Source organism: Drosophila albomicans, chromosome 3, assembly GCF_009650485.2.
Source record: "Drosophila albomicans strain 15112-1751.03 chromosome 3, ASM965048v2, whole genome shotgun sequence".
Classification (NCBI taxonomy): Eukaryota; Metazoa; Arthropoda; class Insecta; order Diptera; family Drosophilidae; genus Drosophila; species Drosophila albomicans.
In genome coordinates, this window is record NC_047629.2 from 51841883 (window position 1) to 51867164 (window position 25282).

The window sequence follows — 25282 nt, forward strand, 5'->3', positions numbered from 1 at the left end:
CATAGACATAAAAAAATTTCAATTTTGTTCTCATTTCCATATTGTTTAATTTGCAGATAACATAAACAATAAGCACAAATGTAATTTCAATAGTAATTCAACAAGATAGTGAGAGAGAGCAGTAACCATTTAGATACCCTAGATACAATACAATACAATCTATATAATTGGGACTTTGCATTCCAAAAACAAAATGTTTACGCCGAGCCCGCGCGTAACAAAACAAAACATATTGCAAAACAATTTACTAGTTACACTTTGCTACTTAATGTGTACGATGAAGATGACGACGACGATGAATTGAGATGAGATTGGTCCTCAGGATCCCACCTTGCTGTGAATTTCAGCCTGCGCCACTTTCATCACATCCAGGGCACCCTTCTTGATGAGATGCTCGGCCAACGTCTGGCCCAATTGATTCGCTTTCACATAGATCTCTCGGCTGTAGCACGCATGCTGATAGAGGCCACAGTACAGATTGTCCACATCCTCAATCAGTACGGGCAACTTCAGCTGCTGCGGCTTTGGCTGCTCCTCGTCGGCGTAATCAAACATCTGCACCGTCTTCTGCAGGAACGGACACTTGGCATGCCCCGAACTCTCTGGCGCAGCCTCCAAACCGCTGCCTTGATGCATGGCAGCAAATGGACACTTGGAAGACGTCGTTGCCGTCACTGTCGCCGTCGCTGTTGCATTGTCGGGCACATCGCCAATGGGCGAAGTGGCGGGCGCGGGCAAACTGGCCAAGTGCGTGACGGGACATTTCCCCGCGCTGGCGTAGCTGATCTTTGTCTCGTTGCTAACGAACGGACACTCGCCCATGAAATCCTGACCCACATTCATCTTCAGCGGACAGTGAGCATCAGCAGCCGTCGCATTTGCATTACTCGTATCAGCATCGCCACCGCCTCCAGCATCACCGCTACCGTTGCCATTGGCATTGTTCGTATTGTTGTTCTCATGGCCAACCACGGGACATTTGCGAGCCAAGTCAATGTGACGTTCGAGCAGCTCGTCCATGCTGTACCCGGTGACGTCGGCATCCTCGCAAATGATTGGCGGACTTCCCTGTTGTCTCGGACTGTCCGAGCTCGAATCGGAGCCAGAACCGGAAGCACTGTTGTCGTTGCCATTTCGTGCACGTTTGTTGGCAGGCGGCGAGTCGCAACTGTTGCTGTTGTCATTGCCATTTGTCAGCGACGTTTGATTCTCATTGGCGGCACGCTTGCGTCGCTGCTCCTCGATCTCTGTATCGTGCAAGGCACAGTCCAAGTGCTCGCGTATCTCGATGGCACCATCAAGGCTCCAAACAGCGCCCGTTAGCGATAGGCCAACTTCCTGTTGCAACGTCTGCTTGTTGCCATTGCTGCTGATGCTGTTCGGTTCTCCCTTCAGTTTGCTCCAGACAGCGACGGGCGCCGAGCAGCCGCCGCCCAGCGTCTTGAGGAAGCTGCGCTCAGCCAAAATGCGGCATGTGGTATTCAGGCACATAAGTTTCTGCAGCATGGCCAGCACCTGGCTATCATTCGCCCGACATTCCACGGCTAAAGCACCTTGACCGACAGCATAAAGCAGATCCGTGGGCTCCAGCACCTGACTGACGCGACTATTCCAGCCCATGCGCACCAGACCGGCCTGGGCCAGAATGATGCCGGCAAACTTGGAGTCCTTGGCATCCAGCTTGGCCAGACGTGTATTCAGATTGCCGCGTATGTCGCAGACCACCAAATGCGGATACTGACGTCGAATCTGTGCCGTGCGACGCAGCGAAGAAGTGCCTAAGAATGGATGAGAGATTGGTTAGATGATATCACATTGAAATGCTTTTTCTTGTTGGCTTACCAATGACACTGCCCTCGGGCAGATCGGCAATGGTGTGACCCTTGAAATTCTCACGCAGCACCAAAGCATCTCTCGCATCTTCACGCTCCAGCACAGCGCCCACAGCCATTCCCGTGGGTAGCGCTGTGGGCAAATCTTTCAGCGAGTGCACCACAAAGTCAACTCCTCCATTGCGCAGCGCATCCTCCAGATCGCGGGTGAAGAGACTCTTCTCCCCAATCTTGGGCAGTGAAACGTTCAACACTCGATCCCCAAACGTGGACATCGTATCTGTAAAACAAATCAAAAAGAGGTGGAACATTTGAATATTTAATCATTGGCATAGTAAATATTTGATATGCAACTCTTCTTCTTCATCACACTCTTCCATTGGCCCCCATTACTGCTGATGATTGTGTAATGTTATGTCATCTAGTGCTGATAAGAATGCGACTCTCCAATCAAGCGAAACAAGCACGCGACGCAAGTCTCCGGACGCTCGATTTATGTGCCCCTTTTCCAAAATACGAAATGGCACGTTATCAAGTTTCTTTTAATTCATTATTTTTTATCGCCACGCAATGCAAGAGGAAGCTATGTATTTAGTTTATCAGTTGCTGAATTTGCCAAACAGTTTCATTTGAATAAACAGTGGACACTCGCTAAGTGAAACCTATACATGAGCTTAATTTCAATGTTTCGAGCTTTTTGGCTGTGTATTACTAGACTTTAATATTTCTTAATATTTGAACATAGGGAAAGAAACTAATAAAAATACTAATAATAATAATAATAATAATAATAATAATAATAATAATAATAATAATAATAATAATAATAATAATAATAATAATAATAATAATAATAATAATAATAATAATAATAATAATAATAATAATAATAATAATAATAATAATAATAATAATAATAATAATAATAATAATAATAATAATAATAATAATAATACTTAGCATAAAGTAGTTTTAATATAGGGAAAGAAACTATCAATAAAAATATTTAAAATAAGGTGCTTTTTTCTTGGTCATTAGAATTGAGGCACATAAACTTTTGATTTTTTTTAAAAGAAAATTAATTTGTTTTTAATTTAAATTAATATTTGATTTTTTAGAAAGAAAAAAATCAGTATTTTAGAGCGAGATTTCATTGAAGTAGATAGATTCTTTGTTTCATTCTAAAAACAAACGGATATAAAAAGTTGTTACTAATAACTGCCTCTTTTATTAGTAAAAACTTCATTACAGCATTTTTTGTTTTTCTAATAAATCAAATATTAACCCCTACTATGAATTTTAATTAAAAACAAGTGACTTTTATAATAAAAAAATTGAAAAATCGATGAGCTTCAATTCTAATAACCAAGAAAAATTTACCTTATTTTGAGAAGCTCTCAGAAAGTGTTTGAAAAACATAAATTTGTTAAACTTGTATAATCATTTGAATATTATTTTTGAAGTATCATTTAATATCAAATATTTTCGCTTATGAATTTCTTTTCTATCATCATTGAAATAAGATTTACTAAAACAATTTTAATGCACGTTAACAATCTTCTAACCAAAGAAGTAATACTGTAGAATCCATTTAAATATGGATACATACATATAAAGCATTTAAACGAGATGTTGCGTGTTGCCTTCAAATGACGCTGCAATTGATTAACAATTAGCTTCTATAAATAGCTGGGGATTGAGATAAAAGTAAAGTAGATATGCCGGATACCTTAATGGCTTAGGTAACACAATTGACGATTACAGAAAGTGGGGGAGAGCATACAATATTCGTACACTTCGATTAATAAATGAATATTATTCAAACGGGGGAAGGTTCAAGGTCTGATAAACACCATAAAACAAATTAATATTTCAAACTGGTTTAAACTCTGGTTTTGGCTAAGTAAAACCCGTATGGAATTCGGAATAAACATAATATTCTATGATTCAGAATAACTCAAGCGTTAATCATAAAGCGCTAGTAAAAATGACAAAAAAATAGCAACTCTAAATGATTGTCAAATTGTTATAGTTTGATTAGCAATCAGTTGCTAATAAGATAATGGCCACAAATACTGGGATATCAACTATCAAATATAAAGCTTAATCACTTTCGCAAAAATATAAAAGTTTAAATCATGCTTTAACAACAGTCTTTGGAATTTAATAAAGAATTATAAAGATTTGTTTTAGATAAACTAAGATTTTGCAAAAGCACGTTGGTCAACATGATGAAACACTGATAAAGTGAGTAACTGTGTGCTTTAATCTTAAAAACAATCGTAAAAGCTACTTGCCAATAAAAACAAAAAAAAAAGAACGCACAGACATTGACATTGAGCAAAGTTTGGCAAAACGGCACGAGAAAGAGCCGCAAAAACAAATCAAAATAAAAATAAAATTAGTTCACCAATTTCGAATGCGTCGTGACGTGCTCTACACACACATACATACATACATATGTTATGTATATCTACAATACAATCTACATACATACATTAATATGCAAGTATTGAATATACGTATAAGCATTGGGGACTACTGCAAACTATGTAATCTCATTGAATTTCAAGCAAGCTTGAGATAACAGAAATTTTTGCTGAACATTGTTATACTTGACTTTGTGAAATAGATTACGCAAATAAACGTTTTGAGTTTGCTAAAAATACAAAAAATTCTCATGAGTCACGATGAAGCATAGAAATATGAAAAGTGAGCTGCGTTAACGAGTAACGAGGATCACGATGACAATGGCAAGAATCTGTGTAAGTTAAACATGTGGAAAGGAGACAGCAACAGACTCCGCGATCTCTGGTCGCCGTTCCACTTTCGCTTTCACTACTTACGTATTTCGAATTTCTGCTTGGGGTAAAGTTTCTGCAGGCGTCCAATGACATGCTTAGTCTGAATTAATGCAAGCTGCAAGAGAGAGAGCGAGACGGGTATTGATAATTGAGTATGAGATAAATATTTAAACGGATCTAAATGAGTGTAAATGTAAACGAACTGCAAGTAGTGAAAAAGAGAGAGTAAGAAGTTGCTGCCAATTAAAGGCAAAGGTGTCACACGATTGTCGTTGCTATGGCTCAATGACACTTTTTGAATTAATATAAATGAAACTAGCAATTAGCAAATGTAATTTTCGAGTGTATTCAAGCAAACACTGCGGCCTTGATGTAGCCAAGCAATCCAAGCAACTCCATGGCAAAGCCAATCCACAGCGAGCACGACTAATGTGCAAAGGTGGCTCAAGAAATTAAAAAACAAGAAAGCTAGAGTTGAGTGGGCTCGACTGTAAGATACCCGCTACGCACTTTCTGTAAAAACTCGGTATTATTCTAATAACCAAATTAAATATACTAAAAGAAAAAAATTACAAAAATTACCGAAGGGTAAACTGGTATATCGATAACTCATACATTCAAACTATGATATGGAGTACAAAATATCCTAGATTGTCAACCAAAGCACAAAGCTATAATACCCTTTAAGAAGCGGGTATCAAAATATTTGAAACTTCAAATATCACGAGACAGATGGATTTTAGCGATTGCCGCAACTGAATTAAGAGCAATAGCAACATTTCAAAACAGCAGAAACAGTGCGTGCGTGAGAGCTGCGCGGACCTGAGCTGCGATTGTATAACAACATTAACCAAAAAAAAAAAAAGCTCTGTTCGTCGCACAAAAACAACATACTTCGGCTGCAACGTTGTTGTTGTTGCTGTGGGAGCAACAAGTCTTCAAATGCGAACGAGCAAGCCAGCGATAGACAGACGGACAAAATACAAAAAAAAAAAAAAAAAAAATGTGCTTGAAATCGAATGCATATTGTATGTACAAATAAATTTTATGCACATTACTTACCTCGCTTTTACGAGATCCAACTCGTATGACCTTTCCCTTTTCCTGCGGAGACATATCTTTGTGTTATTGCACAATTTACCCCCGTGGACTTGCTTTTTGTGCGTTTGTTTGGAGAAAGTGATTATTAGTGATAGGCTTTTGGGGTCACACACAATTGCGTTGGACAGCGGCGGCGTTAAACGATGAATGAAAATTTGAATTCACTGGCTATAGAACACACATTATTGTATTATTGTCATGTAGAGTTTGTACTAAAGGCTTAAAGTCAAATAATTTATTTAATCAAATGAATTTTTGCTGGGCGGTCCTACGTCCGAGCAAAAAGCGAGCAAATCATCTACTGGCACTGACAATCAGCGTGCCCGCATGTCTGATTTCCACATTATACTCATAGATATACCAGTATATACTGCAGTTTCTTATTGGATACTCTTTGTGGTATTTTTAAGCGGACAAAAAAGCGCCGATATTCAAACGGCTGTAGTTATTCTGCACAAATCTATCAACAGTAGTTTATATTTGTTAATATAATTAAAAATGTCATTGACAAATTGTTGCACCTATCCATATAATACAAAGTGAACTTTGCTTCAAGAGATAAAGTATATATGTCTTATATGGTTAGTGGTTTATGAATATGTTATTCATAGACTGTTTAACATTTTGGTAAACTGTTAATAACATGGCAAAAACTGTATTGTTCACTGGTCTGTTAAAAAACAGCTGTTTGTAAACAACAGAAGATTGGACAACGGCTTTGTTGTCATGTTTCTGGTAAGAATTATTATTTTAGGCTTGGAACAGATAAATAAAATGAAGAATTTATTTTTAAAAGTTCATAAGCCGTCCCATGGGGACGCTGGACAATCGCATGCGAGCTGTGCGCGATCGTTTGGGCGAGGATTTCAACAGCAAACTTGACGAATTACATCTGAATGCCTTGAGGACTGGTCTCGTGTCGACAGCGGACTTGCAGGAGGCTTATCGCAAGGCACGCGAAATCAACAACAATCAGAATCGTCTCAACCTGTTGTGGCTGTTGGGCATCATATTTTTCATCCTGGTTGCGACACCTGTCTTCTATGAAACCATTTCGTTCCTGCTAGGCGTACGCTGCTTCCTGCCTAACAATCATCTAGTCTGGGAAGCCACACGGCCCATAAGCGATTGTGAGTTTTGCAAGGGTGTATCTGCCCCTCTGATATTGCCTAATCTGACGCGCGAAGAATTCGCACGCTATGCCTACTCGTCGCGTCCCATAATCGTGAAGAAAGCGGTCGCGAATTGGCCAGCACAGCAACAGCTAAACTACAGTTACATCAAGCAACTGTATGAGAGTGTGCCCGGTTCGCTGGATGACGTCTGCCAGTTCCAGCATTTCAATTCCGATCTGAAGTCATTGCGACAGGTATTTAAAATGTCTCCAAGTCGCGCCAATCTCAGTGAGGGTGCTCCCTGGTTTGTTGGCTGGAGTGTTTGTCATGCCACGGTGCTGGCTGAGCTGCGCAAACTGTACCCGCGTCCTCACTTTCTGCCCGTCGATGCTGAGATGCCCAGCACGGACTTTATACTGATGGGCTACGAGCAGGGCGCCGTTATGCATGTAAATGAACTTTTAAATCTACCATTTAATCATATGAAATCTATTAAATCGCTCTATTCTCTCTTGGACAGTTGGACTATATACCGCGTCTCATGTGGCAGGCGCAGCTGCAGGGCAACAAGAGCTGGTTCCTTACACCAGCGCCCGAGTGTGATCATCAATGTCAGTCGTTCTTCTTTTATGTGGAGCCTGGTGATGCAGTCTTGGTGGATACACGCATCTGGTATCATGCAAACACCATACCCAGAGGACAATTCTCATTTACCGTGCAATCGGAATACGGCTAAGGAAACCAAAGTCTGATTCAAGTTTAAATCTAAATTTAAGTTCTTCCAATCGATAACACAAAAAAGTCGCGCCATAATATATCGAACAACGATAAGTGCAAAGCCAAAACAGTTTTTCTTCCAATCGATATAAAAAACAAAAGAAGCGCCTTCATAAATCGATAAGCGATAACTGACTGTCAACTTAAAAACAAAGCCATATTTTCCGCATTTCAATCTAACACATAAAAAACAAACTAAAATGGAAGCTGGTGACGCAGAATTTGATTTCAATGAATTTACGACTAAATTTCATAAACACTTTAAGCAGAGTGATATAAATCTTAAAGAATTGTGCATTACCAGATCAGTAATGAAGATGGGCGATGCCTTCAAAAGCCTGCAGCAGCAGATGCAAGAGGAGGTGGCTCAGACGACACCAACGAAGCAGCTGAGCTCAGTGGCCGAGTACGCCGAACTCTTTAAAGTGCTCGACACCTATCCCAGCAATTTGCAACGTGCTACAACGACCCAAAAGAAGCGGGAGATGCAACGCAGCAATTCCTCGACACTGAAAGTCAATGATACACAGGATCAGAGCAGTATTAATAATTCCACCGCTGCCTCGACGACTCTGAACAACACGCGACCCGAGGATGAACGGAAGGCAGCTGAAGTCTATGCAGACTTTAAGAAGTTTCAGCATAAACTGCGCGCTGTCTATGAGGAGGCAGCTGCTCTCAAGCAAGCTCAAACGGCGCACATGAACTCTATAGCACAGCTGCAGCAGTTTGCTCAGCAACTGGAGAAGCTGTTGCCGTCATGCGAGCGTGAAGCAACCGATGCCTTCACAGCCAGCGAAGAAGCAAGCTTAGAAGCCATTGCCGAGAACCTGAAGCAACTCAATTATATGCGCTCGCAAGGCCAACTCGCCCAGGTAACAAACTGCAACGAGTCCGCCTTGGCACGCGTGGAAATCCTGGTTGAAGTGCTCTCTTACACGCTCATGAAAATGACTGCGGCTTAATAAAATATTAATGGAATATATTAAACTATTTTTGTATCTTCTCTCACGGGCGGCTTCAAAACTAGTTGTACATCGATTCATTGCATATACACATTAATTTCCATGCATCGAACACGTTCAAGTTTTCCTTGCAACAATTGAATAACCGTGACTTAAATTAAAACTCCTCATCGTTTTCTTTATTCGATTCGGCCAGTTCTTCTTGCTCCTGCAGGTTCAATTTCAACTGGTTTATGGAGTCACAGAATGCAACCAACTTGCGCACGCTGCTTCCTAGATATTCGGCACGCTGACGGTAGACCAAACAATCATCCAAGGTGCCGCCTCCAACTTGATTGTGATCCCCGCCCACAGTTTGTTGCATTAGCTGTTGAAATTGTTCCAATATCTTCACAATTGATTGCTCGCAGTCTGGCTTAAAGTTGTAAACATTCTTGGCCTCATCTGTCGTTTTCGGCGGCGGTGACGAAATTGTCGTCTGCAGATTGTTTTGTGTTTCAAGATGCAGCAGCGTCTTATTGGACTTCTCCATGATCTCACTGATCTTGGCGACTTGTCGTTGCATAGTCTGGCGTGTCGCAGCTGCAGAGCGAATAATTTAAGAAACCATTTGTTTTTATTCTGATGTAATTAATTAATTTACCGAGACCCGCCAACATTTCGTCAATTGCTTCCGACATTTTGAAAGTTGTTTATGTCAGCTGTCAAAGCTATCGTTATCGCTAGATATGGGAGAACTGCAATTGGTAATCGAGGGATCGAATGAATACGTTATCGATTTCATATGTTGGGTTAACGTTGTTTTTTATTCAATTATTCAAATTAAATTTGACGTTTTTCATTTAAAATTAATGTAATCTTTTTCATGGGCAATTGCATTACATCTATTCATATACATCCTCCTTGTCGGCGACGTATTTAATGATGTCGGCAGGTTTGAGCAGCTTCTCTGCATCCGAATCGGGAATCTCAAAACCAAATTCATCCTCCATGGCCATGATGACTTCAACGTGATCCAGCGAATCCAAGCCCAAATCATTGATAAAGTGCGAGTCTACGTTAAGCTGCAAAAATTTAAATGGGAATATAAGTCAACGATTTCAATTAGCTTTGCTGCTGTGGTTTTGTTCAGTTCTTTTTTGGTAGGCAAAAATGCAACTGGCAAAGGCGATCTGGGATCTTTACCTTGCTGGGATCGACTTTATCGTACAGCTTCAAGACGAGCAAGACGCGCTCGTTGATCAGCTTGAGCGACAATGGCGGTTTCGCCGAGTAACTGCGCACCGATTGCGTTTGCCAGCGACCTCTGCAGCTGTCCTGTTTCAAGAAGTTTGAAGGAGGGATGCCCAAAAAAAGAGAAAAGAACAAAACACACACCAGGTTAATTGATTCTTGTTTGTGGATCATTTTACCTTGTCGGCAGTCACTTTGTCGTAGGCAGACACGACTTTCAGCACACGATGCTCAATTTCCTCAATGGTATTTCTAGCCGAATAATGGCGCAGTGTGAACTTATTCTGCAATTAGGGGTCAAAGAGTTAACATTGATTGATGAACTGGTTCAACAATCTTTCAGCCGATTGCCGGCGGCAGCTTCAATGTTGTCAAAACAAACATCTGTAACTATGATGCAATCTGCTTTTTGGCGAAAATGTCAGGTCGACACTTATGTTATCGTACGTTGGACGATTACCGCAAATAATTATCTACTATCTACAGCTGATGTTAAAAACACAGAATTGAAAGGTTTTGCACAATGAGGTTAGGGTGCAATAAATATGCAATTGCACCACCTTACTCGACGCTTTTGTGCTCCCCTTGAAATGTAACATTGATCGCTTACTTGGGTCAGCATAGTGCTGATGGCCGGCACAGCAATCCGATGCATCATCCTCGATTGTGATTGAAGAGCAACAGCGCTAGCGAGGCGAGCTGTGCTCAGAGCAGCCGCGAATCGGCCGCAGCTACGAGCGACTTGTGTGAACGACATCTTGGATAACCTGGAATGCGAGTGTAATTAGTGAAAATCCAATTGGCACGCACGTTTCACGCAATATTTACACTGAATTTGTAAGCGCAGGGCCCCAAGATTATGTAAAAGTTTCTGGAGTAGCAGAACAGAGATGTTGTTCGGTGTGACCAAGTGTACTACAACTGGAATATACTTTTTTAATTCGCAAAGTGTGCCCAAAGTATAATTGCTGCTTTTAATAAATTGCTAAAAAAAATTCCGTGGGGACACACTGTTTTGTGGGGTGACCAGCTGGCATAAATCAAAAGTGCTGCTATCGATTTATGCTATTTATCGAGAGAGCGGAAAATTCAAAATTTAAGCAATTCAAATCAATTTTGAGAATTCGCTGTAGGCGGTTCTTGTAGTCATTCATTTAAACAATGCCTCATAGCCAAGTTATATATATAATAAGCTCTCATATTTATTTACGATTCATATAAACAGCTGCATACGTATACGTTTAATAGGGAAACATAATAGGTACATAAATGTATAAAATCAAAATTACACGCCTCGTTGCATTAACAAAATACAAAAATACAGTATATAAATTACAAGCATATAGTAACAAAACAATTGTCGTTTGATTTAAAGCCATTAATTAGTTATTTGTGTTAAATTCCTTATTGACCAGCAATCTGTAGGGGGATTAGAAAGAAAATTATTAATAGATAGATTCGTTTCTGATTGTCTTATTTAACTTACAACAACGAGATGGCCACTCTTATCACGTACAATTCCGGGCTCCGCGCCCGTAGTCAGCTCTATGACTCCGCCCTTGCCCTTGACAACATTGTGTTCCAGCCTGAAAAACAATAAACAATTAATAAATCAACTCTTCACCCTCCATTCCAAATTCTTCTTACGAGGCTCTGTCCACGATGGAGACAATGTTGGCAGTGCCAACAGTATCAATGATGTAGGTGCAGAACTCGATGACGTGTGGAATGATTAGAATCAAATCGCCCTTGTCCTTTTTCAGATCGAGCGGTATCCGAATCACCATGAGGTCATCATTGTGGTTCGTCAGCGTAAAGTCAATCTTCTCGAGTGGCAGGCGATGCTTCTGCTTGTAGCTCTTGCCATCCAGCACATAGACAGCCTGGTTGCTCAGCAGAATGAAGCGTTCGCGTTCCTTGTAGCCGTGACGATCGAATTTCGTGCAGGACGATTGATACTTGAGTTGTTCGCTGCCAAAAGTGCTGGCAACAAAGTCATTGACACGCTGAATATGCTCCTTGGGCACACGATCATCCTGGAACCAGGCGGGCACGCTGCTCTCATAGTTGTTCTTCTTGCCCTTGAATACCTTCTCGGCAAGCACCTTAAGCTCAAACTGTCGCTTACGCTGCGGCGTCAGCTTGAGGCGATAAATGCGTGCCAAGTGCAAACGATGCAGGCGATGCAGATAGCTTGAGGCCTCCTGACAATGACCCGGAGCCGAGGGCCAGCTCTTGTCGAGCACCTTCGTGGGCAGCTCCTTGGCCAGACGCAGCAGCCACATGCGCTTGGCATTCGCAATAAAGTCCTCGTTGAAACCATTTGGCGCATCGTTGCGTGTAATAAAGCCCTTGATGAAGGCACGAATCTTGTCCGCAGCCTCGCGACGCTGCTTGGCCGCCTGCTGTGCCAGACGACGGCGGCAATAGCTCTGCAGAACAATGACCTGAGCGCGCAGCTTCAGATACTTGCGACGCTGCAACAGACCCTTCCAATGCGCCTGAATGATGGAGGCAATGTCGTGCTTCTTCGCCTGATACGCATCCTCGGTGTCGAAAAGTGTGCGTGGCCAGCGAATAAAGAGCTTCGTTTCGCCCAGCCTGTACTGTTCGTTATCGTAGCCCAGATCCTTGACCAGCAACTGCACAGCAGCCTTGGCACCGCCAGCGCCCTTGTAATTAGGCCACGTGTTCTTGCTGAGGGACTTGTACCGGTTGAGGAAGAGCTCATAGCTACGTCTGTAGGCGAAACCGGCGCGACGCACACGCAGATTCTCCATCAGACCCAAATACTTGACCTGATGCAGCACCAGCTGATCATCAAAGATGCCCGGCGATTGCAGTTCGTTTGGTTTGATGCAGCGTATATAGCTGGGTTCCTTGCACATCAGGATGTCCATCAGATTGTTCAGCGATGTCTTGAACTGTGAAATCGCCGTCTCGGGACGTTTCTTGCTGCGCAGTTCCTGCTCGGGGAAACAGCTGCGCACAATGGTGTTGCCCGCCTTGCTCAACGTCTCCTTCAGGTCACGGAACAACAGATCGTTGTTCTTGTCGAGGAAACCATTGACGCTGTAGGTCACCTCGCCGGCATAGTGCACGAGACGGAACTCATCGCGTCCCATGATCTTTTGCACATGAATTGGCGCCTTCTCGTGGCACACATAATGATGATGCTCGGCCAGCTTCTGGGTGAGTTTTTCCAAGAAAGTGCGATCGGTGGGCTCGCCGGGACGCAAGCATTCCTCGTCCAAAATGGAAATGATGCCCTTGTGCTTCTCCTCGATCAGATTGCAGATCACCTTGTTGTCGAAATACTCAACGGGAATCCATTCGATGCCCTCACGTCTGTACTCATCCTGTTCGGACTTTAGCGTCAGCTCAATGAACAACTGCTGCAGTTTCTCGTTGCAGAAATTGATGCAGAACTGCTCAAAGTTGTTGCGCTTAAAGATCTCAAAGCCATAGATGTCCAGAATGCCCATGACATTGTTGCGTGCCCCACGCGTCTCCTTCGCCTGCAGCGAAACGTTCAAGCGCTGCACCAGCCACGAGAACATGCGATCATAGACAGCCTTGGCCAAGGCATCGCGTGCATAGATGGCGAGCTCTTGGTTGAGTGGCGAGGTAACCACATCGCCACGTGCATCGATGGTGCGATGCGTCAAAGCGGCGCCCAATTCACTGGCGTTGACGCCCAACAAACGGGAGACGGTGACCACAAGATCACGATTGTTCACCTGGGCATTGCCTTCGACCTCGTTGAAGCCAATGTTGCCCAGATGCAAGATGCTGGCCACAATGCCAAAGATCTCACGCTGCTCCTCGGCACTGAAGTCGATGACACTCAATGCCTGCTGCACCTGCTTGAAGTTGTCCGCATCATTGATGCTGGCCACGCTGCCCTTGAGCTGTAGATTGAACATTTGCAAGTTAATAAATGGAAGAAGTTTATTCAGTGTGCTTCACTTACGCCATCGCTGAGGTAACTGTAGCTGTCCAGGGCGCTCTCCAGGCGCAGTTCCTGCAACAGATTGGCATCTGCGCCAGCCAGCAGCTGATAGAAGATGTGGAAGTTGCGCTCGCCAGCGGTTTGTGCCACCACACGCGACTTCTCCAACAGATAGTTGAGGATGTTGCCGCCAATGGGGGCGCCTTTGTAATCGAACTGAATATCCATGTACTTGCCAAAGCGCGACGAGTTGTCGTTGCGATTCGTCTTGGCATTGCCAAAGGCCTCCAGCACCGGATTGCTCTTCAGCAACTTATCCTTCACGCCCTCGACGGTCGTCTGATGGCCGGAGCAGGCGGCAATGTATTGCAGCACCTTCTTGGAGGCTTCCGTTTTGCCTGAGCCACTCTCGCCCGAGATGAGCACACACTGGCCGCGATTCTCCTCGATCAGCGAGCGAAACGCATTGTCGGTGACCGCAAAGCTGATGAAGATTAGAGGCATATGCTTAGAGCTGTGATGGGAGTACTTTTCGAAGAGAACTTACACATGTGGCGGCATCTCGTAGAAGTGCTTGTTGCGGTATTCCTTGATGTGCGCATCCGAGTAGATGGGCAGCTGCTTGTACGGATTCACCGAGATGAGCACCTGGCCAATGTAGGTCTGCAAACGGGGGAGAAGTGAATGAGTGAAAGAGTGAGGGAGAATTGCAGTTTACTTACATAGATGAGGTTCTCCTGGAAGCGCTTCTTCAGATTGTCAATGAACGCATCCTCGCTTTGATAGTTCTCGAGCAGCACAAAGTCTTGCACTCCAGCGCGATCGCGTTCGTGCAAACCCGTCTCCATTTTGCTGAAGAAGAGAAAATATAGAATACGATGTTAAATTCAAGATAAGAACATAATTCCTTAAGATTGTCGAGTAAGGGTCAAAGATTGTAATTTGTTAAATCTTTTGAAACTTTTGCAATTTTCCTCCTATAATTTCACTCTTTAAGTATTATGGAAAATTGGTTCCAAGAAATTTTTCCTCACAGGTTTAAACTTTTAGAACATACTTTATCCTAAATTAGTCAGGAAATACCTTATCCCTACGAAATGTTCGAGTCTTCATTTGAAGAGTCAATTTTCTCTATAGTGAACCTTTAAGAGTTCTTCTTCAAAATTCGGGATTCGTTTCCTCCTTAGTAGGGAATCTTTAACAATTCTTAATTCTTCCCTCTGAGGAACATTGACTTATCTAAAAATTTTCGTTGAAATTTAAACACTTCGCAGTTTACAAGAATCGAACCCTATTTTAATCATTTGTTACCCGATTTCATTTCCTGAAACTCGCAATTCTCAGTTACCCGATACTACTAATTTCCATGTTAATCCACTAGAGATCTCTCAACGTGTTTTACCCCCGCTTATCTTGTAGAGACATCGCTACTTAGGAACAGCCCTCGCACTTGAGCAATTTTCTGGCTAATCACACTAGGGAAAAGGTTGAATTGCAGGTTGTGTGTCGCTGGGTTGCCAATACAATCAGAAGAGTTTTCGTATTAGTTTGATAAGATTTGGCTAAGGCTTTTTGGGCCCTCCACTAAAAACTGACAGCCAAGAATTTATTGCACTCACATGAGTTAAGGCAATTGAAATTGGAAATGGAGCTAAAAGAGATTCTTTTGGGCGCACGTTCGAGCTATTGGGAGAAAATACTTTTGGGCAGACTTTGATACTGCAAAAACACATTCGGGCATTATTAATAGATCTGTGGGCTGGGCCAGCTGCAATATAGAGACGACTGTGTCGAGGCTTTGAGGCTTATCAATGTCATATATTTCATATCTGAAGGAAAGACCAGAGTTATTGGGTCTACGGTTTATTAGACTCGTTCGTCTCTCTCTCTCTTTCTATTGCCAAATGCGTTGATTACGCAATGTGTATATTAATTATTTTGCCATTCCAATGGATTAACTAGATGGGTGGGTAGAGGGGAGTACTCATTTCTCTAGTCTGGGTGTGGCTAGGAAATGCAAACGGAAATTGCTGAAACAATTCCCCTACTATCAATAGAGAGAGAGCGTGATGTAAGCACTTAAAAACTGCAAAGTTGACACCAAAGACGTTGCTTAATCACTTCACCGAAGACACCACCAAGTTGAACAAGGCCAATTATCTAGGTCTAGATAAGTGAGCAGTCAAGAGTCTAAGTTGGAATCGTCAGCCGGCAAAGACAAAACAAATATTGTATATACCTGGCCATGATGTGAAGTGTATTTGTTTATTATTTATCCTTTTAAGTTGTTGTCACTCTCTCTCTCTCTCTTGTCCTCTCTTGACACTTGACACTTTGTTAGGAATTCTTTCGTTCGGTTCTTCAACAACAATTGCTACACATCATCCGCACGTCAACGATTGCGTTGGCAAACTAACGCGATCCCGGCGATGGCAATAGTGTTTTAACCATCAATACTACAAAATTGCCATCAGTTGTTTAGTTGTTTAGGACCGTTATCAAAGAACGCTTTAGCTGCACACACAGAGAGCATTCCCGATGGCCCAATCAGTCCCCTTTCCTCAGATTAGATAGTGTCTGCGTTCGCATTCACGCGAATAACGCCTGTACCGTAAAACACACACTCAAACACAGACCGGGAAAGTCTATAAATAATGCTGTTTCATCTATAGTAATACGTTTAGTATAGATTCGAGATTTGCTTTAAAGGATTGCAAGAATTTCCAATTGATCGAATCGAACATCGATCGATGCGTTGCAACAGCTTCGCGTCTACTGGAAACTCAACTCAATTCCAATCTCTATGATTCAGCTTCTGTATGCGCCCTTGAGGCAACTTGCTCTCTTTCTCCTCCTCCCCCCTGTGTACCTTCTCCCCACACACTCGGTCCATTTAGCGCAGTCTTATCAGGCTGCTAAGTAAGTCATTGAGTACATATTGTATTGTAGTACATTCAATTTGCTCAATGTTGCTTTTGTTTTACAGCTTAATTCGATGAGATATGAAATATAGGGAAAGAACGTGCATGAAACTTTTCAGTTGAGTGTGCTTGACTATGAAATACCCTAGATGGGAAAAGACAAATATATAAAACGTGCAATATTGAATTAAAATATAATGCATTTGGCATTTAATAATTCATATTCTAAGTTTTAAGTCGTTATCTTTTAGAGTTGCTAAGATTGAAACATTTGAACAGGCAGACGGACGGACAGCAGGATTTTAACTAATACATTCCTTGAAACCATTATTTATTTTAGATTTTTTAAGTCAAGACTATATGTATATATATCCAAATGTAACAATTTTGGATCTTAGATAGAAATCAAACCAAAGTAATCCAATGAATTATAGACTTTAAACTTTAATGATCAATTGTCTGGCAATCTTCAAGCTTTTAAGCCACTTTTACTGAAAAAATGGCTTACTTATTAAGCTTTGCAGTTCTGCAGATGCTTCAAAATCAAAACAACAGTATTATTAGTATTAAAATATACTAAATTAATATATCACATTTACCTGAAGAAATGATTTACTTATTAAACTTTGCAGTACTGTAGATGCATAGTTAAATTCAAAATCATAATAAAAATAATAACAGTATAATTCTTAAGATATACTAATTTAAAATACAGAAAAATATACCGTAGCCTACATATATTTGGTACATCGTTATACTATGACATTCAAAATATACCATAGAGTAAATAATGTATCAAATTACCAACCAAAGCAACTAAGACCCAACTAAGAAATGATATGACATCAATGACAGCATGCATTTTTATAAATAGGTTGAGTCACAATATAATCATGTTTATTTGTGTTCAGTCTATTGCAAATAGCACACCAAAATTTAGAACGGCAAAACTCTTTAAGCTGTCGAGATAAACGTACAAACGGAACAAAATTAAGAACTGAATTTTTCAGCTTTTAAATAACAAAGTATTTATAAAATAATATAAATTCATTTAAAACTCCCTTTAAGTAATTTTTAACAGGTATATTTTTGCTGTCACTGAAATGAAATGAAAGGGGAATTCAACACCTGTGCAATCTAAAGGGGACAAACAAACTGCATGTTTAAGTAATTGCATAAACAACAAATTGACATGTTCCAGTCAACACTCACATACATATTCCTATATTAAAATACACATACTATGTACTATTTATCAACATCAACATCCACGTCCCTGTCCCTGTCCATGGCCATGCTCAACAGTTTCCATCGATTTGTCACATTTCTGCAATGAAGCACGTTCTCACTAAATATAGCGCTAGTTAATTTTGGACATAATCAGTGTCAGTAGGTGAAATCCATTCATCAATTCTTTCTTTAGCGTACTATTAATTAGACTGCGACTTCTCTTTTTTTTACCACCAATTACAATTTGTAACTGTCGTGTCAGACATGAACAGGTTTTTATTAATCCTGTGGCGATTAATTTCAGTAGCATCAACAAAACCTGATTCCAACTTGCTTCATCACTCTTCAGCTCAATTTCTCGCGATCCTGATAAACTTTGTCGCAATTGACGTGTTTGGAATTGGAATTACTTATCTTAAGTTTGTTGTCAGCCATATCTCGTCGATAGACTTGAAGATTAAGTGTGATAAAAATACATTCACAGCAACCAGTTTCAATTGCACGTATTTCCTCGATTAATAAATGTGTGAATACTGTTTGACCATTTCTTTAATCTGCGGATTACATTTTGTAGTTGTCATAAATCTGAAGTTTTTCCTGAGATTATTTAAAGTGGAAAATGAATAGACTTTAATTATGCTACAAAAATCTTTTTTCGGATAATAAGAAATTAAGTTTTCATCCGTTAACGTCGATATTTATTAGGTAAACATAATTTAAACATCATTTAATTCGAATATTCCTCTAATACTGTAAATATCTAAGGATCACAAAAAGGTAGCAGAATACTTGTTACTTACGAAAACTTTGTAACACTGTCATAAAAAAAGAAAGCAATATATTCAACCTTATATTGAATGAAAATAGTTTGAAACTTTACATATAGTCACTCTATAAAACTGTCCTTCAAAAAGCCTCTGTACAGCGTCATGAATCAATATAGATTGCATTTAGAGATTGTAAAAATAGTTCAACAATCGTTATCAATGATTATTTACTCTCTCGTAAAATACACTTCACTTCGACTTATCAATACAATTAATAGCGTAGCCTGAAGTTATGCTTTAGATTTTAGCGAAAGTTTTGTTAATGTCATTGACATCGGCATTTAGAGAGAACACCTTCTGTGGGCATTGCACACGCATTATCGTTTAATTCGGATGTCGACAGCGAAAAGTCATATGTTCCTTAAATGTTTATGCAAAACAGGTTTCATGTTGTCGGAGTCGTTGAGCTTTTTAAACTGTCCCATAACTCTTTTTATTGACCCCCACGTGAAGTAGTGGGAAAAACTCAGCCAGAAGGGGGTCAATTACATAAAAACCCGAAACCTGTTAAGAAATAGCCACAGAACTCAAAGTACTATAAAGATAACAAAATAAAAATCTAAAAATGAGAAAAGAAAAGGGTTCAAAATGACGCAATTTCTCAACAAGTCTTGATTGAGGGCTATTGAACTCGATCTGTGTCTCTCTTCGCTCTTCTCTCTCTCTCTCTCTCTCTCTCTCTCTCTCTCTCTCTCTCTCTCTCGATGTCTGTATAACTGGTCAATCGATTGAGATCTTTTAGTGCATAAAGTTGGAAATTGACGGTGCGCGGCTGAGAATGGGGACAAAAGACCCAAGGCCCAACATTTATATGCAAATCAATCTTTGATCTTATTAACTATTAAAAACCAAAAAGAACGCTTAAGAACGTTCGAAACGGAATTAAAACAAGACAACGGAGAAAGCAGAAAGCAGATAACCCACTAAAGGCACACAAATGGATGCACAAATTTTGAGTGGGGGGCGGAAAAATGGGAAATATTCTAATGAGAAAAACATTCGGACGTTTGCATAGAAAATCGATAATCGAAATGCACTCGGCAGCTGTGATGAGTTGAGTATAAAAAGCACAACTTGCCCCAGATGCAGCATATTCCTCTCGCAGTCATGGAACACAGAGCATACGCACTCTGGCTAGGTGAGTAGACCTTAAGGAGTTCCCAAAGTTCCCAAAAGCAGTGTCAACAATCTCTTCGGTTCTCTTTGGCAGTTGTGCTCAGCTTGCTGATCAGCAGCGGTTCAGCCTTCCAGGAGAAGGCTTCGCTGGTGCAGGGACGCAGCGATGTCCAGGCCGTGCAACAACAGCAACAGCAGCAGCAACAACAGCAACAACAACTACAGCAGCCGACACAGGCACAACAGCAACAGGCACAACAGCTGCTGGTTGAAGAGGGATTGACCTCGACACGCGGCATTGAAGATCATCTGCTGAAGACTATCGGTAAGGCTGGCTTCAAATACTTTGCGCCCACCACATCGACGACCACAGCGAAACCGGTAGTACAACATCAACACCATTACTATTATCCTTCAGAGGAGAACCAGCATTCGCATTCGCGTCAGTACGTTCCACCACCCCCGCCGCCACCGTCGCGCTATCCCTGGCCCAGTTATCCGCAACCGCCTCCACCACCGCCACCGCAACGTCCCTGGGTGCCACCCTATAACCCCTGGCCCTATGGCTGGGGCAACGGATATCCCGGCTATACCCGTTATCCCGGCTATCCCAGCTACTCCGGCTATCCCACTTATCCTGGCTACCCTGTCTATCCTGGCTACACGGGTTATCCTGGCTATCCCTACTATCCCTACTATCGCTCCTCGGCCACTGAGGAGACTGACGAAAGTGCCGCTGCGTCCGCTGCTGCTGTGATGCAGTCCGAGCTCAATCAACGCTCCATTCCCGGCAGCTATCAGGCACGTGTTCTCGCCTCCACCAGCAACCTTGTGGCTGGCAAGTCCAACGGCGATGTCTTGCCCCTCTATCAGCTGCTCAATGTGGCCAGGGTTTAAATCACTCCTCGTCCATTTCATCAATCATTTGACTAATTCAACGATAAATAAATCAATATCATAAAACACATATCTTGTTTCTTTTCTTGAATTGAATTGGAAGTATAGTGTGGTATTTAAATCGATTGTTAAGGGAACTTTAATATCTACAAGATACTAAATATCTACAACATACTATATGCTAAATATAAATCGATTGATTAGCGATCCTAAATACCTTAAAAAATACTACATGGGAAATTCCGCAATGTCGAAAGTCAAAATCGAAATCAAAACCCTTTTCATTTTGATAATTAGCCCAGCTTATTAATCTTCATTAGTTTTATAATTGGTAATAATGCTGGTATATATATAACTATATTTCATTCCATTAAAAACTCAATTTTAGAGAAGCTTGAGGCAATATTATGTGTCTTACGGTTGTCCAAAAGTAATGAACAGTTTTTTATAATTAAGTTTTAAGGGACATTTTTCTTCACAAAAAGATAATGTAACAATATGCACCTATTGTAATATTTTTCATATGAATTGGTATAAATTTATCATATGTAAATAACTACAAAACTAATTAAATTCACAAACAGAAAAAGGTCGCGGTAAATGCCAAGAACTCTAGCAAAGAATCCCCAAAGGCAAATAACCATAAATAATTTCAGCAAAGTATCCCCAGTTGCTGAGTCAGCTTTGATAATATTGTGCATGTTAATGAATTAAATGCCTCGAGTACTTTGCGAAATTTATATATAAAAGGGGCTTAGAATTCATTTCAATTCATTCATATAATATACGAATCTTATCGGAATAATAAGAATCAAGTAAGTTGTCCTTGTGTAGAAATTCGCTTTAGAACTCGTAGAACAAACATTATTAAACAAATATAAATTAGATTGTAAGAAAGTTTCAAAATTTCTTCACCGCTTTATAAATTCAAACTGATCTTCAGCCAACTTTAAAGTTCGTCATCTGCTGAATCATAAAACAAATACAATAGCGCTAAACAAAGCGAAACGAAAAGAATATGCGTTAAACAAATCTTCAAGCTTGTTTAGTCTTAAGAAATTCGAAAGTACACAAGCCTGACTGCATCTCGAAAGATCCTAAAGTCTGGATTTATCAACAGTAAATTAAATATACACATTTTGCAACATGCGCTCCGTTCTCCAAACTCAAGACTGACGCAAGAGCCGGCAAAACACTTGGATATGAAAAATGTGTATGGTATATTATATAAAACAAATCGTCGGAGTTATTTACTCATTTTGCAACTGTGTGAACCGATCCTCGACTTGGGCATATGGCAAAAGATAATAATGCAAAGACGATGAGGTAAAGCCGGTATGCCCTCCGGTATTCCAATAATATATCAAGTCAATGGACGCGACGATCGTTGAATCGGTTCGCTCGTAATGATCGTCAACTTTTTGGGCTCTTGAATCAAAAAAAAAAAATAAATAAATAAAAAAAACAACCGCATGCCTTCATTTGATTACGATGCCAAACGAGTAGAGAAAAAAAAGAGTAAACAATATATCGGGGAATAATCTCGGGCCGCTGACTCAGACATTGTCCAGTGATCGTCTGACGCATAGCAAGTTTTTGGATCAACGGAGAGGCAAAGAGAAGATGAAGAAAAAAAACAAGAAACAACTACATTGAACAAATGATTTTCAAATACAACTTGAGCCGTTTTAGTTGACAGATCAAATAAAATGAAATTTCAATTGCAAAAAAAAAAAAAAACGAAGAAAAAAAAACTGTTTAAGAAACTTTAAACAGTCTCGCGTTTACCTTAATTGAATGTGCCACAAAACCAGATGTTTGTTTTGTTCTTGGTGTTTTTATTGCGACAGTGTCAATTTTTTGAGACTCTCGTTTTTTGTGCTTCTGCGAAAATCCCTGAGTTGACACTTTGCTATACTTTGGAGTCTTAATCCCCAACAAGACACGTTCTCGCTTAACCAACTGCCGTTTCAACAATGGATCGACAATGGTTCCATTACCCAAAGAAATTGAAATGTTGCTTGCTACGTGGTAGCTCAACACCTTTCACAGCCTATCAAACTTCATGATAACTGCGGTTTTTTATTGTCATCCATAACATGAGACCCCATAAAAAAAATAACTAGAGTAGCTTATGGCACATATGTAGTATTATTGTAAAGCCAACTACGTAATTAAAAATCATTTTTATAGTTTTTAGTTAGGATTAGTTGATTTCGTCAGACTTACTTTCAATTTCCATTAAGTAGAGGGTATTTCAATGGTCGTGATGACCTCGTTCACGATCACGTTGATATCTAACAAAGTTTGAGTCATTCAATGGACAGTCCCATACATTATCTTATCGAAAAGATATGTTGATATTTGATATTTGCTAAGTGTGAATGCTATAATGCAATTCTTCTTTAAAGAACACCCTGTATATATGAATATTCTATTGTATATCGGCAAATAGACACAAAGTTATCACTAATATTTTAGTTGAAAAATCCAGTCATCGATTGATAACGATTGCGATAAGTGCTTGCCTAATTTTTGTGTTGTTATAAAACACAACAAATCGGTGGAATCAAGCGCACTGATAAATGAAAGAAACAGAAGAATTGGAGAATGTTGTTGGTTGGTGCACCTGACCAACAAAGCAACAACGATAATAACTAAACAATGTCTCATTATCGCAATTAAGCAAACTAAAATGCGTGCAATTTGGAGGGCTTAGTTCTTCTATTTATAACAAGACTTGAAATTTTCATTGTTCGGATTTCAATGCACAAGGCGTATTACATCATTTCCATTAGAAGCTTTTTGCCCACTGTCTTCTTTTATTTGAGTGTGAGTGTTAGTGTGAGTGCGAGTGTGAGGCAATGACATTGAAGTTAACGCTCTGCAGGCTACAAAATGATGTGTGCACAGTTGTGCTTCAATTTGGCAAGCACTAAAAGAAGGGTGCCAAATGGAGTGGGGGAGTGGAGGAATGGGAAGCAAGGTTGTTTGACGATCGGTTGCAGCTAAGCGGCTTAGCGTCTTGTCGCAATTGAAAATGGGTCAAATCAATAGAGCAATACACTATTGAAGTTGAAATTGAAAATGAATCTGATATTCGAATTCGATATTCGATACAAATGCAATATGGCGGTCATTGTTATATGACTGCAAATGCAAACTCACACCAATACACACATACACAACCAAGTTGACCCAGCTTTGTTTGTGTTTGTTCCTGCTATAAAACTGCGTAAACAATAAAAGTGGGAGAGGGAGAGGAGATGCGCGCTAGTGAAAATAAGCAAAATTAATATGGATGTGTGTGTGTGTAGTCAAAAGGAAGTGTGCAGGAAGCGAAAGAGCTGCTTAAAAGCAAAACGTTACGTTTGCTGAGCTCGAGGTTAAGGTGAGCGAGCAGCAGAAACGGCGGCGTCAGCTGTGTGGCATGCCACAGGCAGCGCGTAGCAGTAAATGCCGCTTTATTAGACAGACGCACATCAACATAAACCAGATTTGCTGTCGTTGTCGTTGTCTTTGGTGGTGTCCAAGTTCAAATTGTGTGCAAAGGAAAGAAAGTCTCGCACACACAGCAGAAGAGCGAGCGAAGAGACGGATCGCGACCTGGGCAAACCGGCAGAGCAGCTTTTTTGCCTTAAGCAACCAACATCGCAACATATTGCTTTATATTTTATACATTTTTTTTTTTCGTTTTTTAGGTAGGTAGGTGTCTTCTTCGCCGCATGCAACACAGGATGCCACACAATTTCTATCTATCATACAGCAGCCGCTATTCATATGCAAAAATAAAAGCTGCTCTTGATTAGTCTCTCGTCTTCCCGTCCACACATTTCTTCTGCTGTCTTGTGTGTCGTATCCGTAATGGTCAATTAACGATGACAGTCATCGATGGTGGCGATGTCGCTTCGCACGATTAGAAGTTGGGGACCTCATTAAAAACACATGTATTTCAACGTCTGCACGTTCGATGGAATGGAAAGCAAGTACATACAACCTAACACATAGATAGTACAATAATTTCACTCACTGTCTGCAGTAGTTGTTTTAGTGGTTGTTTGAATTTCTTTTCGATATTTTTTTTTTTTGATCGTCTACCGTTAGCTTGACCCGCCGCTGTCAGCAGAAGCGGCGGTAACAAAAGTTACAAAACGTTCAAATCGAATAAGAAACACACACACACGCGCGTGCACAGCACTTGTTGCTTTTTGCGGTCGCGACACTTGTAACGTGCTTGTTGTTGTTGTTGTTGCTCGTATTTGGTTTTGGCTTTTGGCACGCGCTCAGCATTCAAAATTGAGGAAACAAACCGAAAAAGTTCTTGAGCGGGCCACACAATTTAAATGTGCCAATGGTAGTAATAAATATGTTTGATATTCAAGCACAGCCCCGGCGAGCAGCAGTAAGCAAGCGCACCTTGCAAAAGTTAAAACCTAACTGAAACGCCGCAGTCCAATTGCCGCCACATTTTGCACGACCAACAACAACAATCAGCGGTTGAATAGCGATGTG

At 40.8% G+C, this 25282-nt stretch overlaps 7 protein-coding genes across 11 annotated transcripts; 3 read left to right on the top strand and 4 right to left on the bottom strand.

Moving 5' to 3' along the window:
* Window positions 1-22: 22 nt before the first annotated feature.
* LOC117572613 (uncharacterized) lies at window positions 23-6044 on the bottom strand. Its single transcript, XM_034255564.2, has 4 exons — window positions 5699-6044; window positions 4679-4751; window positions 1843-2112; window positions 23-1778 (listed from the first exon to the last, which is right to left on the bottom strand). Exons 1-4 carry the CDS (start codon window positions 5750-5752, stop codon window positions 319-321), a joined length of 1857 nt encoding a protein of 618 aa, XP_034111455.1. The 5' UTR covers window positions 5753-6044; the 3' UTR covers window positions 23-318.
* Window positions 6045-6319: 275 nt separating this feature from the next.
* Window positions 6320-7588, top strand: LOC117572614 (uncharacterized). The gene is made up of 3 exons (XM_034255565.2): window positions 6320-6472; window positions 6534-7301; window positions 7373-7588. The coding sequence occupies exons 1-3, from the start codon at window positions 6464-6466 to the stop codon at window positions 7586-7588; spliced, it is 993 nt and encodes a 330-aa protein (XP_034111456.1). The 5' UTR covers window positions 6320-6463.
* Window positions 7589-7825: 237 nt separating this feature from the next.
* Window positions 7826-8633, top strand: LOC117572615 (augmin complex subunit msd5). Its single transcript, XM_034255567.2, has one exon. It carries the CDS (start codon window positions 7830-7832, stop codon window positions 8592-8594), a length of 765 nt encoding a protein of 254 aa, XP_034111458.1. The 5' UTR covers window positions 7826-7829; the 3' UTR covers window positions 8595-8633.
* LOC117572616 (augmin complex subunit msd1) lies at window positions 8595-9346 on the bottom strand. Its single transcript, XM_034255568.2, has 2 exons — window positions 9238-9346; window positions 8595-9176 (listed from the first exon to the last, which is right to left on the bottom strand). The coding sequence occupies exons 1-2, from the start codon at window positions 9272-9274 to the stop codon at window positions 8752-8754; spliced, it is 462 nt and encodes a 153-aa protein (XP_034111459.1). The 5' UTR covers window positions 9275-9346; the 3' UTR covers window positions 8595-8751.
* A 35-nt stretch (window positions 9347-9381) lies between these two features.
* Window positions 9382-10789, bottom strand: LOC117572617 (acyl carrier protein, mitochondrial). 3 transcript variants are annotated; one of them, XM_034255572.2, is made up of 5 exons: window positions 10656-10789; window positions 10438-10594; window positions 10022-10111; window positions 9780-9911; window positions 9382-9658 (listed from the first exon to the last, which is right to left on the bottom strand). In XM_034255572.2, exons 2-5 carry the CDS (start codon window positions 10582-10584, stop codon window positions 9479-9481), a joined length of 549 nt encoding a protein of 182 aa, XP_034111463.1. In that variant the 5' UTR covers window positions 10585-10594; window positions 10656-10789; the 3' UTR covers window positions 9382-9478. The 3 variants fall into 3 exon arrangements, with proteins under 3 accessions (XP_034111463.1, XP_034111460.1, XP_034111462.1); XM_034255569.2 differs by lacking the exon at window positions 10022-10111; XM_034255571.2 differs by lacking the exon at window positions 9780-9911 and having other exon boundaries at window positions 10007-10111.
* Window positions 10790-11004: 215 nt separating this feature from the next.
* LOC117568743 (unconventional myosin IC) lies at window positions 11005-25210 on the bottom strand. 3 transcript variants are annotated; one of them, XM_034249565.2, is made up of 7 exons: window positions 24801-25210; window positions 14502-14631; window positions 14327-14442; window positions 13801-14263; window positions 11475-13738; window positions 11314-11413; window positions 11005-11246 (listed from the first exon to the last, which is right to left on the bottom strand). In XM_034249565.2, exons 2-7 carry the CDS (start codon window positions 14625-14627, stop codon window positions 11232-11234), a joined length of 3084 nt encoding a protein of 1027 aa, XP_034105456.1. In that variant the 5' UTR covers window positions 14628-14631; window positions 24801-25210; the 3' UTR covers window positions 11005-11231. The 3 variants fall into 3 exon arrangements, with proteins under 3 accessions (XP_034105456.1, XP_034105457.1, XP_034105455.1); XM_034249566.2 differs by lacking the exon at window positions 24801-25210 and adding an exon at window positions 22559-22678; XM_034249564.2 differs by lacking the exon at window positions 24801-25210 and adding an exon at window positions 16019-16115.
* LOC117571775 (adhesive plaque matrix protein) lies at window positions 19500-20770 on the top strand. Its single transcript, XM_052003615.1, has 2 exons — window positions 19500-19895; window positions 19968-20770. Exons 1-2 carry the CDS (start codon window positions 19841-19843, stop codon window positions 20768-20770), a joined length of 858 nt encoding a protein of 285 aa, XP_051859575.1. The 5' UTR covers window positions 19500-19840.
* Window positions 25211-25282: the final 72 nt, after the last annotated feature.

Bases quoted from the DNA above. Each gene is read 5' to 3' on its own strand.
- LOC117572613 (XM_034255564.2), bottom strand. From the start codon at position 5,752: ATGTCTCCGCAGGAAAAGGGAAAGGTCATACGAGTTGGATCTCGTAAA. The intron at 4,752-5,698 runs GTAAGTAATGTG...TCTCTCTTGCAG, and splicing joins TTGGATCTCGTAAAAGCGAG to CTTGCATTAATTCAGACTAA. The intron at 2,113-4,678 runs GTAAGTAGTGAA...TTTGTTTTACAG, and splicing joins CAAGCAGAAATTCGAAATAC to ATACGATGTCCACGTTTGGG.
- LOC117572614 (XM_034255565.2), top strand. The intron at 7,302-7,372 runs GTAAATGAACTT...TCTCTTGGACAG, and splicing joins AGCAGGGCGCCGTTATGCAT to TTGGACTATATACCGCGTCT.
- LOC117572615 (XM_034255567.2), top strand. From the start codon at position 7,830: ATGGAAGCTGGTGACGCAGAATTTGATTTCAATGAATTTACGACTAAA.
- LOC117572616 (XM_034255568.2), bottom strand. From the start codon at position 9,274: ATGTCGGAAGCAATTGACGAAATGTTGGCGGGTCTCG. The intron at 9,177-9,237 runs GTAAATTAATTA...TTCGCTCTGCAG, and splicing joins CGAAATGTTGGCGGGTCTCG to CTGCGACACGCCAGACTATG.
- LOC117572617 (XM_034255572.2), bottom strand. From the start codon at position 10,584: ATGTCGTTCACACAAGTCGCTCGTAGCTGCGGCCGATTCGCGGCTGCT. The intron at 9,912-10,021 runs GTGACTGCCGAC...TTCTTGAAACAG, and splicing joins TCGTGTCTGCCTACGACAAA to GACAGCTGCAGAGGTCGCTG. The intron at 9,659-9,779 runs GTAAAGATCCCA...AAATTTTTGCAG, and splicing joins ATAAAGTCGATCCCAGCAAG to CTTAACGTAGACTCGCACTT.
- LOC117568743 (XM_034249564.2), bottom strand. The intron at 14,443-14,501 runs GTAAGTAAACTG...CCCCGTTTGCAG, and splicing joins TCCAGGAGAACCTCATCTAT to ACCTACATTGGCCAGGTGCT. The intron at 11,414-11,474 runs GTAAGAAGAATT...ATTGTTTTTCAG, and splicing joins TCCATCGTGGACAGAGCCTC to GCTGGAACACAATGTTGTCA.
- LOC117571775 (XM_052003615.1), top strand. From the start codon at position 19,841: ATGCAGCATATTCCTCTCGCAGTCATGGAACACAGAGCATACGCACTC. The intron at 19,896-19,967 runs GTGAGTAGACCT...TCTCTTTGGCAG, and splicing joins AGCATACGCACTCTGGCTAG to TTGTGCTCAGCTTGCTGATC.